This window comes from Macadamia integrifolia, chromosome 11, assembly GCF_013358625.1.
Source record: "Macadamia integrifolia cultivar HAES 741 chromosome 11, SCU_Mint_v3, whole genome shotgun sequence".
Lineage (NCBI taxonomy): Eukaryota > Viridiplantae > Streptophyta > Magnoliopsida > Proteales > Proteaceae > Macadamia > Macadamia integrifolia.
In genome coordinates this window covers 27,124,899-27,139,036 of record NC_056567.1, presented here as the reverse complement: position 1 = coordinate 27,139,036, position 14,138 = coordinate 27,124,899, and the positions used below count along the sequence as shown (strand labels likewise).

The following is a 14,138-nucleotide window of genomic DNA, read 5'->3' as shown; positions in this document are numbered from 1 at the left end:
AATGCATTACATAGAAGACGTCAATTTGAGAAAAAAACAGTAGGATTGAAGAGACCCCAAATTTGGGAACCTAGGGCATCAATTTGGGTTTTCTCCAAATAAAGGGTGATGAATCCTATAAACTACAAATGAGCACAGTGGAATCATCACAAACACATGATAATACTTTTCTATGGTGAAAAATAGAGAAAGAAAGCCTAAAAAGTAAATCCTATTCAAATAAATCACCCAATTTGAAATTCTGGAAAACGAAGAAGAAGAAGAACTTACTTGGATGAAGACGAGTTGAATCCTCTCTAAAGCGTCGAGTGGGTGAGTAGACTCGCGAGTGGAAGCGCCGGGTAAACTCCCAAAATCGTCCAAGAGGAAAAAGGAAGTAAGAGAAAGGAGAGGGTGAGAGTGACAGACGAAACAGGGCCTTTCTGGCCCTGTTCGTGTTTTAACCTCGGGCAAGACCGGCGGGTCAGACTGGCGGGTCCCTACCCGCCGGTGACACCCACCGGTTTNGGGACCGGCGGGTCCCTACCCGCCGGTTCATCCCACCGGTTTGGACAGAAGGGAAAAATTTTAAGATTTTGAAAATTTTCCTTCTTTGTCTTTTCCCTTCTTTTCTCCTATTATGAATGCATTGGTTTTATGGTGGATATTAATCCTATGATCAATATGCTACGGTCAAGTGGGACCATTAGCATGTATGTTGTGAACCTTGCCTGTATCTTGGAATTGAGCTATGATTAATTTACAGGCTATCATACACTACAACACCTCACCTAATGGCATATGGTTGTGTGCCTAAATCAGTCTATGGTGTTTAACCAATATGGTGTGTGATATGTTCCAGGTACAAGGATACGATGGTAAGTACTAGATCCGGTAGTAATGCCTGAGGTACCTCGCGGGGTCCTCGTCGGGTCGGTCGACCACAAAATCCCAGAGGGGCCCATTCTGTGGGGCATACCTCACCTCCGCTACCTGCAGAGACCCATGGTCAGGGTGGGGCACATGGGGACCCACCTATGACTGCACTCCCGGACCCTCCACCGGTCATTACACCGGGAGATGTTGCTACAATAATTCAGCAGTCCCAACAAGCTTTCCAGCAACAAATGCTTCAGCAACAGCAAGCATTTATGACTGCCATCCAGCAACAGTTAGATTTTTCTCAACCGGGTCAACCTCCCCGGGTACTCACCCCACGGGACCCACCTGTAGGGTCGGGAACGGGACCACAAGTGGGTACACCTCCAATCCCACCATTCGGTATTCCTCAGCAGGGGATGCCTCCTCCATACTCCTACTATCCAGTCTATGCTCCTAACTTCCCGACGACGAGCAACACGTCAAGGGTTGTGGAGTCTTTCAAGAGGAACTTACCACCGGTATTCTCTAAGGTGGGGAGTGATCCTCTAGAACCGGATCAATGGATCCAAGAATTGGAGAAGATATTTGAGGTGCTTGAGTGCACGGATGCCCAGAAGCTCATTTGTGCTGGGTTACAACTCAAGAAAGAGGCAAATTCTTGGTGGCAAGCTTCCAAGCCTATATTGATGGCTGCTCATCCAGAACCTACTTGGGAGCAGTTTAAGGAATTGTTCTTGGATAACCATTATCCGCGCAGTTTCAGGGACCGAAAAGAGACTGAGTTCATGGCCTTAACTCAAGGAGGTAAGACTGTCCTTGAATACCAACAGCAGTTCGAGAGTTTGTTCCATTTTGCCCCAAGGCATATGCGAACAGCTGAAGAGAAGGCAGCAAGGTTCCTAAAAGGCCTAAAAGCATCTATTGGGTCTGTGCTTTAAGTCTTGGATTTGACCGAATATGGCCAGATTGTACAGAAGGCCAAAACAATGGAAGATAAGCAAAAGGGTGAACAGTCCCTCACTCCTGGACTGTGGAAGAGAACAAATCCATTCCCAGATGCGGGAAATCCCTCCAAAGCATACCGTGGATCATACAGTTCTGGGCCTATGTATAGGCAGCCCTATAGGCCATCTGGCTACCCTTCTAGGCCAGTTGGTGGTTCGGGTTCTACTTCCTTTCGCCCGAACACTAGTGTGGCACCTACAGCTTCAAGGCCACCTCGACCTCCATCTGCAGCGGGTCAAGTGCAGAGGGGCCCCGCTCCAGTTTCGACGCCTCAGATTCGTTGTTTCAACTGCCATTCCTATGGGCATTATGCGAAAGACTGTCGGTCCCGGCCAGCCTTGCCCTCCAGTCAGCCCTCTGCGTATCGACCTCCCTTACCTCGAGGCAGTCAACCGCAGGGAAGGATGTATGCCTTATCAGCCGAGGAAGCTGAGGCTAGTACAGAAGTTGTAGCAGGTACATTTTAAATTAAGAAGTTCATTATGATTAATGTTGATGACCTGCTGAAATTTTAATACATTGTTATCTTAGGTATCCTACCCATATCGGGCATACCAGCCTATGTTTTATTCGATTCAGGAGCTACTCATTCATTCGCATCTAAGAGATTTGTAGGAAAGCTTGGGATGTCACCCAGGATCCTAGACCAGGGGATGATTGTTAGTATGCCTACTGGTAAAATTGCACAGTTGAAGGAAGTGTATGGACCGTGCCCAGTGGAGATTAGTGGGAAGAACTTTGATGCACAACTTATTAAATTCAATATGCAGAATTCTGATGCTATATTGGGTATGGATTGGTTGTCGGCTCATCGAGCTAATGTGATCTGTGCGGAAAGGCTGATTAAGGTAACAGATGACGAAGGGAAAGAGTGGGTGTACCGAGCAGATACCATGAAAAGGGTGAGGAAGGTTTTGGTCTCCGCTCTCCAATCGGTAAAGTTACTAGAAAGTGGATATCAGGGTTACATAGCCTCGGTACTCGATGTTGATGCAAGAGTTACACCTCTAGAAGAAGTAAAGGTGGTTAAAGAGTTTCCCGATGTTTTCCCAGATGATCTGATGCATTTACCACCTGACAGAGAGTTGGAGTTTGCCATAGACTTGATTCCTGGAGCAGCTCCAGTGGCACCAGCTGAGTTGAAGGAGTTGCAGATGCAATTGCAAGAACTATTGGAAAAGGGGTTTATTCGCCCAAGTGTTTCACCTTGGGGTGCCCCGGTGTTGTTTGTCAAGAAGAAGGATAGTAGCTTGCGTATGTGCATAGATTACCGGGAGTTGAATAAGTTAACCATTAAGAACCGGTATCCATTGCCACGCATTGATGATTTATTTGATCAGTTGCAGGGAGCCAGAGTATTTTCGAAGATAGACCTTCGGTCCGGCTATTATCAGCTCAAGATAAGGAGTAGTGATATACCCAAAACAGCATTTAGGACTCGATACGGCCATTATGAGTTCCTAGTGTTGTCCTTCGGGTTAACCAATGCGCCGGCAGCATTTATGGATCTAATGAATCGAGTATTTCAGGATGTGCTCGACAAATGGGTAATTGTTTTTATTGATGATATCCTGATCTACTCCAAGACCGAGGAGGAGCACACTCAACACTTGAGAATGGTGTTACAGAGGTTGAGAGATCAACAGTTGTTTGCCAAGTACAGCAAGTGTGAATTCTGGCTTGAACAAGTTGGATTCCTGGGGCACGTAGTATCTAAAGCTGGAATCGAAGTAGATCCTGCTAAGGTAAAAGCAGTAGTGGAATGGGAAAGTCCCAAGAATGTTACTGAAATTAGAAGCTTCCTGGGTTTGGCTGGATATTACCGGCGTTTCATCGAGAATTTTGCTCGGATCTCAGCACCAATGACCAAGTTGACTAAAAAGGGTGTGAAATTCGACTGGGCAGAGGAATGTGAGAAGAGCTTCCAGGAATTGAAAGAAAAGTTGGTGACTGCCCCTGTGCTGACTATTCCTGAAGGCACAGGTGGAATGACAGTCTATACCGATGCTTCCAAAGTTGGTTTGGGTTGTGTTCTCATGCAACGCGGGAAGGTAATAGCATATGCATCCCGACAACTAAAGGAGTATGAGAAGAATTACCCCACTCATGACTTGGAACTAGCCGCAGTCATTTTTGCCCTTAAGATCTGGCGACATTATTTGTATGGGGAGAAGTGTGAGATATACAGTGACCACAAGAGCCTGAAATACTTCTTCACCCAGAAGGATTTGAATATGAGACAGAGAAGATGGCTGGAACTCATGAAGGATTATGACTGCGATATTCAGTATCATCCCGGCAAGGCTAATGTAGTGGCAGATGCATTAAGTCGGAAGACACAGACTGTGTCGCTTTCATACTTAGCAGTAAGCTCACCACTTGTGCAAGAGGCGATGCTAATGGATGAAACCCTCTTGTATGAAGGGGCAACCTTAGAGCTTGAACCTCAACCAGAAAACCTTAAGTGGTTGACGGTATCCTTATCGGCCCTACAGGTGCATCCGACAATTAGGCAAGAGGTGATAATGAAGCAACCCTTGGATCCTGAATTGCAGCGGATCAGAGTTAAGGTTCAAGACCAAACAATGAACGACCCAGATTTTACTTTAGCCAGTGACGGGGCATTGATGTTTCGAGACAGATTGTGTGTACCCGATGATTTGGATATACAGGACAAAATCGTGAGAGAAGCACATAGCTCCGAGTACTCACTCCACCCAGGAAGTACCAAAATGTACAAAGACCTCAAACAGAGTTACTGGTGGCCAAGCATGAGGGTCACCATAGCTTTGTATGTGGCGACTTGTCTTACCTGCCAGAAAGTAAAAGCTGAGAGGCATCGACCTTATGGTACCCTTCAGCCACTCCCAGTACCAGAATGGAAGTGGGAAAGGATTTCAATGGACTTCGTCACCGGACTACCAAGTACACCTAAGGGAATGGATGTGATATGGGTGATTGTGGACCGGCTTACCAAGACTGCTCATTTCATTCCTATCAAGACCAAGTTCTCCATGGCCAAACTAGCACAACTTTACATGGACAACATAGTGCGTCTACATGGAGTGCCAGTGAGCAATGTTTCAGATAGGGACCCAAGGTTCACTTCCAGATTTTGGAAAAGCTTACAGCGTGCCTTGGGATCGCAACTGAACTTGAGTACAGCTTTTCACCCACAGACGGACGGCCAGTCGGAGCGAACCATACAGATATTAGAAGACATGCTCAGAGCATGTGCAATGGAGATGAGTGGCAGTTGGGAAGAATATATACCTCTTATGGAGTTTGCATATAATAATAGTTACCAAGCTACAATTGGGATGGTTCCATATGAGGCGTTATATGGCAGAAAGTGCAGAACTCCTTTGTATTGGGATGAGGTAGGTGAACGTCGAATGTTAGGACCTGAGATGATCCAAATGACTTGTGACAAAGTCGACGTTATTAGAGAACGGATTAAAGCAGCTCAGTCTTGTCAAAAGAGCTATGCGGACACCCGCAGGAAGGAGATTGAATTTCAGCCAGGAGAAAAGGTATTTCTCAAGATCTCTCCTACTAAAGGTTTGCAAAGGTTTCACAGAAAGGGGAAGTTGAGCCCAAGATACATGGGACCATTTGAGATCTTGTCCCGGGTTGGCTCAGTAGCCTACATGCTTGCTCTGCCACCTTCGTTTGGAAATGTTCACAATGTATTCCATATATCCATGCTGAAGAAGTACGTGCATGATCCATCTCATGTACTACCCGTGGAACCAGGGTACCTAGAAGCTGATATGACCTATACAGAGCAGCCAGCTGAAATTTTGGACCGTAAGGTGAAAACCCTTCGTAACCGCTCCATTTCCTACGTAAAGGTGCGATGGGCTGATCTTTCACTTGAAGAAGCATCTTGGGAGGTAGAAGAAGAAATGCGAGCCAAGTACCCTCATCTTTTTGATCAACCAGGTACGCAATTTCGAGGACGAAATTTTTCAGAAGGGGGGGTAATGTAATATTCCGCTTCTTAAACCCGGTCTGATTTCGCGGTTGAACCGGTTTAACCATGCAGGAACCGAGCCAGAGGATGTTAGAGCGGGTTCCTTATGGGCTATGATGGCACGGGTGACCTTAAACACCGGCTGGCCCGACAAGTCCGAGCCAGTGCCAGAAGAGACGGGAGTGCCCAAACCGTGTACGTGCACCTACCATAAGGCTATGTACGGATAAACAGGTATTATATCTGTATTTTAAGATATATACGTAGGCTACAATGTATGCCTGGGGTGGGGTTTGAGCCGAGGTCCGAGCCCGGTCAAAATCCCAAGTTTTGACTCTCGGATGGGTATGTCAGGTGGGTACACCCACCCACCTGAGTGACCCATCCATCACTATTCACTTAAGTAGGAATAGTATATAAAGCTTTATGACTTCTTTTCTTTCCATTTATTACCCTCGTACGTTTGGTGAGAAAAGTAAAGAGGAGAGAGAAAAAGAAAGGGAAGAAGAAAGGAAGAAGAAGAAAGGAAGGATTTCAGCGGCGCCGAAGCTCGATCTTGCCATTCCGGTGCCGGGAGAGTAATCTTCAACTCGAGATCTACAGTTGGAGGTAAGAAAAGCTGGGTTTTATAAACATTCGCCAAACCCACGCTTTAAACCCTTGATTCGAGTATGATTTCTTAAGATCTTGTAAACACCCCTTGAAATGATGAATCTAAGGTTTAATAGATGATTTATGTGTTGATCTTGAAGGATTTGAAGAGATATTGACAAGGTAGAAGGAGCATTGTGAGTTGGAAGTGATTTGGAGGGTTTGAAGTCATTCTTGAGCAAAGAAGGTAAGATGGTTCCCCTCACTCGAATCTAACTTAGATCTAAGCTAGAACCATCCTATGGGACTTTAAAGGTGTGAGGAATGGGTTGAGAAAAGCCCTATTTGGGTCCCCAAGGAATGGAGGAAGTTGAGAAGAAACTGGGGTTTTTCCGCCAAAACCGGCGGGTAGGACCGGTGGGTAGACAACCCACCTGAGTCACCCACCTGAGAGGACCAGGGGGGGTTCTGGCCAAACCGGCGGGTACGACCGGCGGGTCCTACCGGCGGGTCCATACCCGCGGGTCCAAAACCGGCGGGTAGGACCGGTGGGTAGACAACCCACCTGAGTGACCCACCCGAGTGGCCAGAATGTGATTTTTGGGTCCGATCGAGCCCAAATCGGACGTGGGACCTTCTTTCGACGTTCTAAACACGATTTTGACGTCGGATTTCATTAATTTTGATTCTAAAATGGTGAAGTACTAACCCCGCTCAATTTTGTTAGGTTCACCAAAGCCTTCCCGATTCGCTCCGGATCTCACCCGTACCGAGCGGGACTCCTTGTACGCTACAAGTAAGTAGAGAGGGGACGTGTGGCCTTGTTTCAAGGCATTTATTTGGCATTCATTTAACCATATCTAATCTAGTCATGTCATCATGAATGTGCTATATAGATTAGTCATTCCACTCATTGATGTGCATATATGCTATGTTTACTTTTCAAATGCAAATTGAATGAGATGTTATATGTTGAATGCGGACATCATGTTGCATAATGCATTGATAGATTAGATGTCGTGGTCGGCTTGGAAACGAATGCATTGGTGGCCCGTGGTATGGGACACGGTGGCACTATGCAGTCGTACTGCATATAGGAGCATGCGGTATTAGGATTCTCACCATCCCGTGCTATGACCCTTCCCAACAGGGGTTCAGGTGTTGGGTTGCCATTTGGGGGGAAGCAGGGGTCGCGGTTGTCGGATACTGTGGCGGTTAGGCATTACGCCCGGCGAGTCATGTAGGACAGTCGGCAACCCCGGTGGTATTTCAAGAGGGCCAATCGTACTGCTTTTAAATTGCTGGAGTCAGCACTGTCATTTAATTTATTTACATTTCTGTTGAGAGCCGGTGGACGGCATTGTCTTTATTTTTCCGAGTACTCACGGTGGGCCTTCTCCAACAGCCCTATGGGCGTATCGCGGGAGGGAGTTCGCGGCTCGTACCCGGAGTATACGCGCACTGTGGTTGTAGTAGCACTAAAACCAAAGACTTAGTAATGTTGATTAGGTGTATGTGAATTAAAATGAATTGCATGACATGTAGTGCATATGATGTGTTGTGATGTGTGGACTGTCGTGTGTGGTCCACCTCTCTACTTACTGAGTTAGTGAGCTCATTCCACGTGTGCCCCCCTTTTTAGATGCTTTTGCAGGTCATGCATCTGAGGAGCATGGGGTGGGTCCCACAGTCAAGTTTCCTGAGGAGGACTGGTGGACCCCTGAGGAGTTTGAGCACGGCGTAGACTGCGCGTGTGAGAGCTGTGCTGCGGGACAGCATTTTTGAGGCCGTGTTGAGCTCCACTACCGAGCCGAGCTGTGTACTCTGATGATTTTGATAAATTCCTGTATATACTTGATATTTGAACTTTATTCTTTTGTGAATATATCCTGCCTTCGGGCCCAAATGTATATAATTATGGTATCACCAGTTGGGTATCAGGTATATGGGAATTATTTACAGATAAATCTTAGTCTCCGTTGATCTGATGAATTGATGTTAGTATGTGTATGCTGTGGTGGAATACAGTATCTGATGATCCTGGCAGGTTTGGGTTAACCGGTGTTAACCCGGTCACCGCTCCGGTTCAGGGTGAACGGGGTGTGACAATTGAAGTCTATATTTTATGTGATAGTTTTCCTATTGTATAGTTGGACTAGGGTTCCTCAATCTTGTACTATAAAGTCTCCTATTGGAGCACACATCAATACAGAGAATGAAATCACTTTGACAATATCCTAGAGAGAGCGAGCAACGTACAACCTTAACGAAGGAATGGCACCCTTGGCAGATTGGATGGTATTTGCAATGATGGCAACAACGCTGGATAAAATGCTATCGTCTGATGCTGAACCGACCTGGCGATCAGGATGGAGCTAATGGATCACCTCTATGTTTTCCTTCCTCAAAAGTTCATGTTGTGGGTCTTTTCCTGGGTATGACTGGCAACCCAAAGTTTCCACTATTATCTCTGGTAGACCTTCTGGAGTTCTTTCACTAATCTGTAAAAAGTGAAAAGACATTTTTGAGATGAAAATGAGTGCGTTGTGGCCAAAATATCATAGGAGCAGGAGCAAAGATGAGTGAGCGATGGTCAGAATATCCCAGTACCGGGAGATAGTCGGAACAACCTTCTTCCTCAATCGTTTCTTCTTCCTCTTTTCTGCCACTTTTGTTGGTAGGTAATCAGAGCAGGAGCAGGAGCAAAGATGAGATGGAAGTTTAGGTTGAGAAAAAAACAACCAACTTTACCAATTTGAGGGTTTTAAAGTGAAGAGTATAATGGTAAGTTTACCTATACCCAAGGGTGGTTTGACCATTTAGATAATAGTATATTGCTATCATCATCACTTAACCATTTCCTTCTAATGAAATGGATTTATTAGAAATTTTCTTATGAAAATGAAGGATGTATGTGATCTTTTTTCAAATTTTGAGGGTTACAGAAAGTTATGAATACTTTTAAAGGTGGTACAAGAAAATTTCCCATTATCTAATCCATTTCTGCCGTCACTCTTACATTTTTCATTCTATGATGTCCAAGTATTATTTAAAGTACCATCATTTTCGCTTGAAACACCAAGGGATCACTTATACCATTAACAACAGCTATAGAATCACTCTCAATCCATAAATTATCTAATCCATCTCTGCTGTCCTCTTTTTGTCAAATTTTCATCTTATTTTTTTAACTAAATGCTTCAACCCTCCAAATTTATCTTTATGCAAGGGCCACCTTTTATTTGGATGATTACATCACTTTCCTTGAAAATCATTCTTCAACTAACACTCGCCACATGCCTGGATGATCTTCTCAATCGGTTTAATTAAAGATATCCTTAAGATTTTCGATTTGTTGTTTGAAGGTGTCAATGCGTGCCACAACCTCCCCTCAGGAATTGGATCCCACATATAAGACTTTCCACCAGATGTTTTTGTTTCTATAATATAAAGCTATTCTGTTGTTGTTCCGTGAAGCTTCAGAAATTTACAAAAAATGGACAGGTTGACTTATCTAACCATTCTGTTATTGTTCCGAAAGCTTCAGAAAGTTACAAAAAATGGAGGGGTTGACTTATCTACTAGGCTTGTAGCCACACATCAGGGTAAGGAAAAGAAGTAATTCTCCCAGTTCAACGGCTTCACAAAATGACAAAACATTCTTCTACCACTACTAATGTAAATTTAATAATAAGAACAATCCCTTGAAGCCTTAACAATGGCAGTCTATATAAACGTAAGCATTAAGGGGAAGAAGCACCCATGGAGAGGGAAGAACGGGGAAGAAGAAACCGAGAGAGAATGATGATAAGAAGACTTTATGAAGCTTCAGTGAGTGGAAGTCTTCCATCTTTGATTGAACTCATAGAAGAAGACGAGCTCATTCTCGACAGAATTATGGTCACTCACCTCAATGAAACTCCAATCCACATAGCAGCGATGCTAGGCCACGTTGAGTTTGCGAAAGAGATTTTGAGACGCAAACCAGAACTCGCAACTGAGTTAAATTCAGAAAGTTCCTCACCTCTTCACTTGGCTTCAGCAAGAGGGAACCTTGAAATGGTGAAAGAGTTGTTGACGATTAACCCAAATGTTTGTTTTGTTACTGACCATGATGGGAGAACTCCTCTTCATCTTGCAGTGATCAAAGGCCGTATTGATATCATGAAAGAGTTGATTCAGAAACGACCTGAGGTCATTCATGTGAGGGTTGATAGGGGAGAAACCATTATACACCTGTGTCTGAAATACAACCGTTTGGAGGAACTTAAAGTATTGCTGGAATCAGCAGGAAGTGACCAAGAGCTCATCAATTCTAAAGATGATGATGGCAACACTGCTTTGCATCTTGCTGCAGCTAAGAAGCAAACAAAGGTACGAGTAAATATACACATGGGTTCACCCACCACACACAAACACCTATAATAATGGCTATGAGTTGATAAGTGAAATACACACGCACCCATGCACCCTCTTGGTAGTACTTGTCTTCCTTTTGTTATGGTAAAACCTACAGATCTCAGCTTAATCTAGAAGTATTGGGGATTTTTTTTTCCAATAAATGCCGTCCTGTTCCTCAATGAGTGGGCTGTGGGGGTTGAAAAGGTATCAGGTCCCCCTTGTTTAGAGGTATAGGGAGGCGGATCCCCCAATCAAATTTTTTTTAGGAAATTGTTTTCTGAGGATAATTTTGTATTTTCAGATATTAAAATTTCTCTTCGTAATGACCAAGATGCTACATATAGGGGGTTATCTCAGAAGAAGGTGTGAAGGGTTAAGGTTTCTAATTTTTTTTTATCAGAATAATGGAAGTTTTGATGATCGGTCGGACGTAAACGTAACCCATCTTGGATCTCTCTTTTGTTCTTCTTTTGTGAATCATTATCCCACTGCGTTGTTCATTCCTAACAGTTATGTGGTATAATCCGATTGAGTTGAACTTGACACATGATTAAAATCCTAAAATTTTCGGCCACATATGTTCTACCATGTGGTAGATCAAGGTGCCTAGTGCCTTCTATCCCAAAAAAAAAAAAGTGCCTAGTGCTTACCCACGACTTTTTCCTTGGATTACCCTTCACCAAAACAACTTCCCTTCCAACCCCTTCCATTCTCCCCCCCCCCCCCAAAAAAAAAATATGAATATTTGTTTTGCTAAGAAAAAATAGAAGCCCATCAAAAGGTTCCCCATATAAAAGTACGGTCTTCATTTTTCTTATTTATGAAACACTCCCAAATCAAAGATCATATCAAATATCTCATTATTACAATATATATTTTTTTTAGAGGATATAAAAGGGCTAAAACAGCAATGATAATAGCTCTGTGTTGACAAGTTTATACATACTTTTATCAATATAGTAAGAAAAATGATAGTCCATGAATTATAAGAATAAAAGCTGGTGTTATGCATATTATATATATATATATATTCCATTTTTTTTTTTTTACACAAACGTCCGGTTGTGTAGCGTTTGTTAACATCTCCCTGTGTTTATCTTTCTTCTCCCACAATACGAGGCAGATAAGTTATTTCATATGACGGGAAGATAAAGATAGACAAAGGGAGGGACTATCGTATGTCACACAACTAGGTTTTTTGAATTTGAAGTCTATGTTGATTTTCTCAAGCGGACAGGGTTCTCATGCCTTAATATATATTCAATCCTTTCATTTTAGAATATTCTAACATCACCTTGGCCATGCAATGATATTGGAGTATGTCTCATCTCATTTGATTAGTGTCATTTTTTTGCTTTGGTATTTATACATGAATCTACCAAAAAAGTAATGAGCATTTTTAAAAATCAACTACATGCAACAGGCGATCGAGTTATTGCTAGATAAAAATGGAGTAGAGGTAAACGCATTGAATGGGAGTGGTCTTACAACTTTGGATATCTTAGCACAATCTCCACGAGAAATGAAAGACATGGACATTGGAGAGTCCCTAAGGGCTGCTGGGGCATTAAGAGCCAGGGATATTATTATAGTGTCAGCAGTAAATGAAAATGACCGTTCTAAGGTAGTCATATCAGGAAGGGGTAAAGCAATATTCTCCTCCTCACAAAAAAACACCCGGACTAGTGGTAGCCAAATGAAATCCAAAGAAGAGTGGTTAGAGAGGAAGAAGAATTCATTAATGGTGGTGTCAACTGTAATTGCCACCATGGCTTTCCAAGCAATACTAAATCCTCCAGGTGGGGTTTGGCAAGATTATGGCACGCATCCTGATCCTTATAACCCCAGTATTGAAGTTAGCCATAGGGCTGGTACTTCGGTAATGGCAGATGATAGCCCTTTTTGGTACCTTATGTTCTTAATTTTCTGCACACTATCTTTTGTTGGGTCTTTAAGTATAACCCTTCTGCTCATAAGTGGATTACCATTGAGGCGAAGGGTTTTTATGTGGATATTGATGGTAATTATGTGGATCATAATCACATCATTGGTATTGGCTCTCATTGTGTCAATATCTCAACAGACACCAAATGGTGATAAGTTTAATCTGATTGTTTTATCTAAACTGGTCACACCAAAAGTTCAGTTTAATCTGATTATAGAAATAATGGTGATTTCAGTCACCATTTGGTTGGGTCTGTTGGGCCTTGTTCTCTTACTTCACACTGTTCGCTTCGTCTTCCTATGCGTGAAGAAATGCTGGAAAACAACACGGCCAGTTAGGAGGCGCCCTCAGATTATAAATAATGATCAGAGTCAATCCTATGTCTGAATGAAATTTGGGGACAGAAATTAAAATATTTCCTTTCTCATTCTGAACACTTTTGGAGAATATGTAATGGCTTTTTATTACCAGTGTTTATGCTTTAATTAATTAATCAATTAGTTATGTTTCTTTATGTATATTTAATTACTATTGTGTATGAAATGGATGATGGATATACATTATGCAATATGATAGGAGTCCATTCTTTGTACACATTTTAAATTTATTTGAAGGGGTAGAAGTCCTGAGATCAGATCAGGTTCACGTAAGAGAACAATCTCGTGTGTCCCTGGTTCATGGATTTAGAATCCATTTTCTCTTTCTTTATTTGGTAGATTCCAAATCCACAGACCAGAAACCTACAAGATTTTCTTGTACGTGAACATAATCCCGATTCAGAATTCCCACCTTCGTGCTAGCTGGTGTGGTTGTTTGTCAAGGCTCTTTAATATACATTTTAATTTAATTAATACGCTTCTTAAATCAATCACACACTAGATACACACGCAGGTCGTCTGTAGCAGGGCTGAGAGAATATTGGTCTATGCATTCAGACCTTGGGCTGCTAGTCTGAGGGTTCCCATCTACGTCACACCTTGTAGCACCCTACAAAGGGCCCGATCCCACTAGACATACAAAAATAAGTATGCATACACTGTTATCCTTCAAATTTTTTAGTGAAAAGTTTTCCTCAAATTTTAAAACAATACCTGCTTGCATGCATAAGTTTTACCTCAAATTTTAAATATACCACAATAGACTCTTTGGGTGCGGGCACTCTCCTTCAGTCCTTCCTCAATTTTCTTTCTCGTTGTATTCCTACATAGATTAGTCATAACACCATATTAATACACATTTTAATTCTTTCTGCGTCTAAATTTTCCATCTACCCTTAATCTGGACATCATCTCTAATTGGTCCAACTCAACAAGCTAGGATGATAAACTCATTTTCAGTAAGAGTTATGAGAACACTTGA

General features: G+C 42.9%; 1 protein-coding gene across 1 annotated transcript; it reads left to right on the top strand.

The window, feature by feature from the left end:
* The first annotated feature begins 10,218 nt into the window (after positions 1-10,218).
* LOC122093131 (ankyrin repeat-containing protein At5g02620-like) lies at positions 10,219-13,237 on the top strand. Its single transcript, XM_042663388.1, has 2 exons — positions 10,219-10,807; positions 12,258-13,237. The coding sequence occupies exons 1-2, from the start codon at positions 10,235-10,237 to the stop codon at positions 13,164-13,166; spliced, it is 1,482 nt and encodes a 493-aa protein (XP_042519322.1). The 5' UTR covers positions 10,219-10,234; the 3' UTR covers positions 13,167-13,237.
* Positions 13,238-14,138: the final 901 nt, after the last annotated feature.

Coding starts and splice junctions, on each gene's coding strand:
- LOC122093131 (XM_042663388.1), top strand. CDS start 10,235: ATGATGATAAGAAGACTTTATGAAGCTTCAGTGAGTGGAAGTCTTCCA. Junction 10,808..12,257: donor CAGCTAAGAAGCAAACAAAG/GTACGAGTAAAT, acceptor TACATGCAACAG/GCGATCGAGTTATTGCTAGA.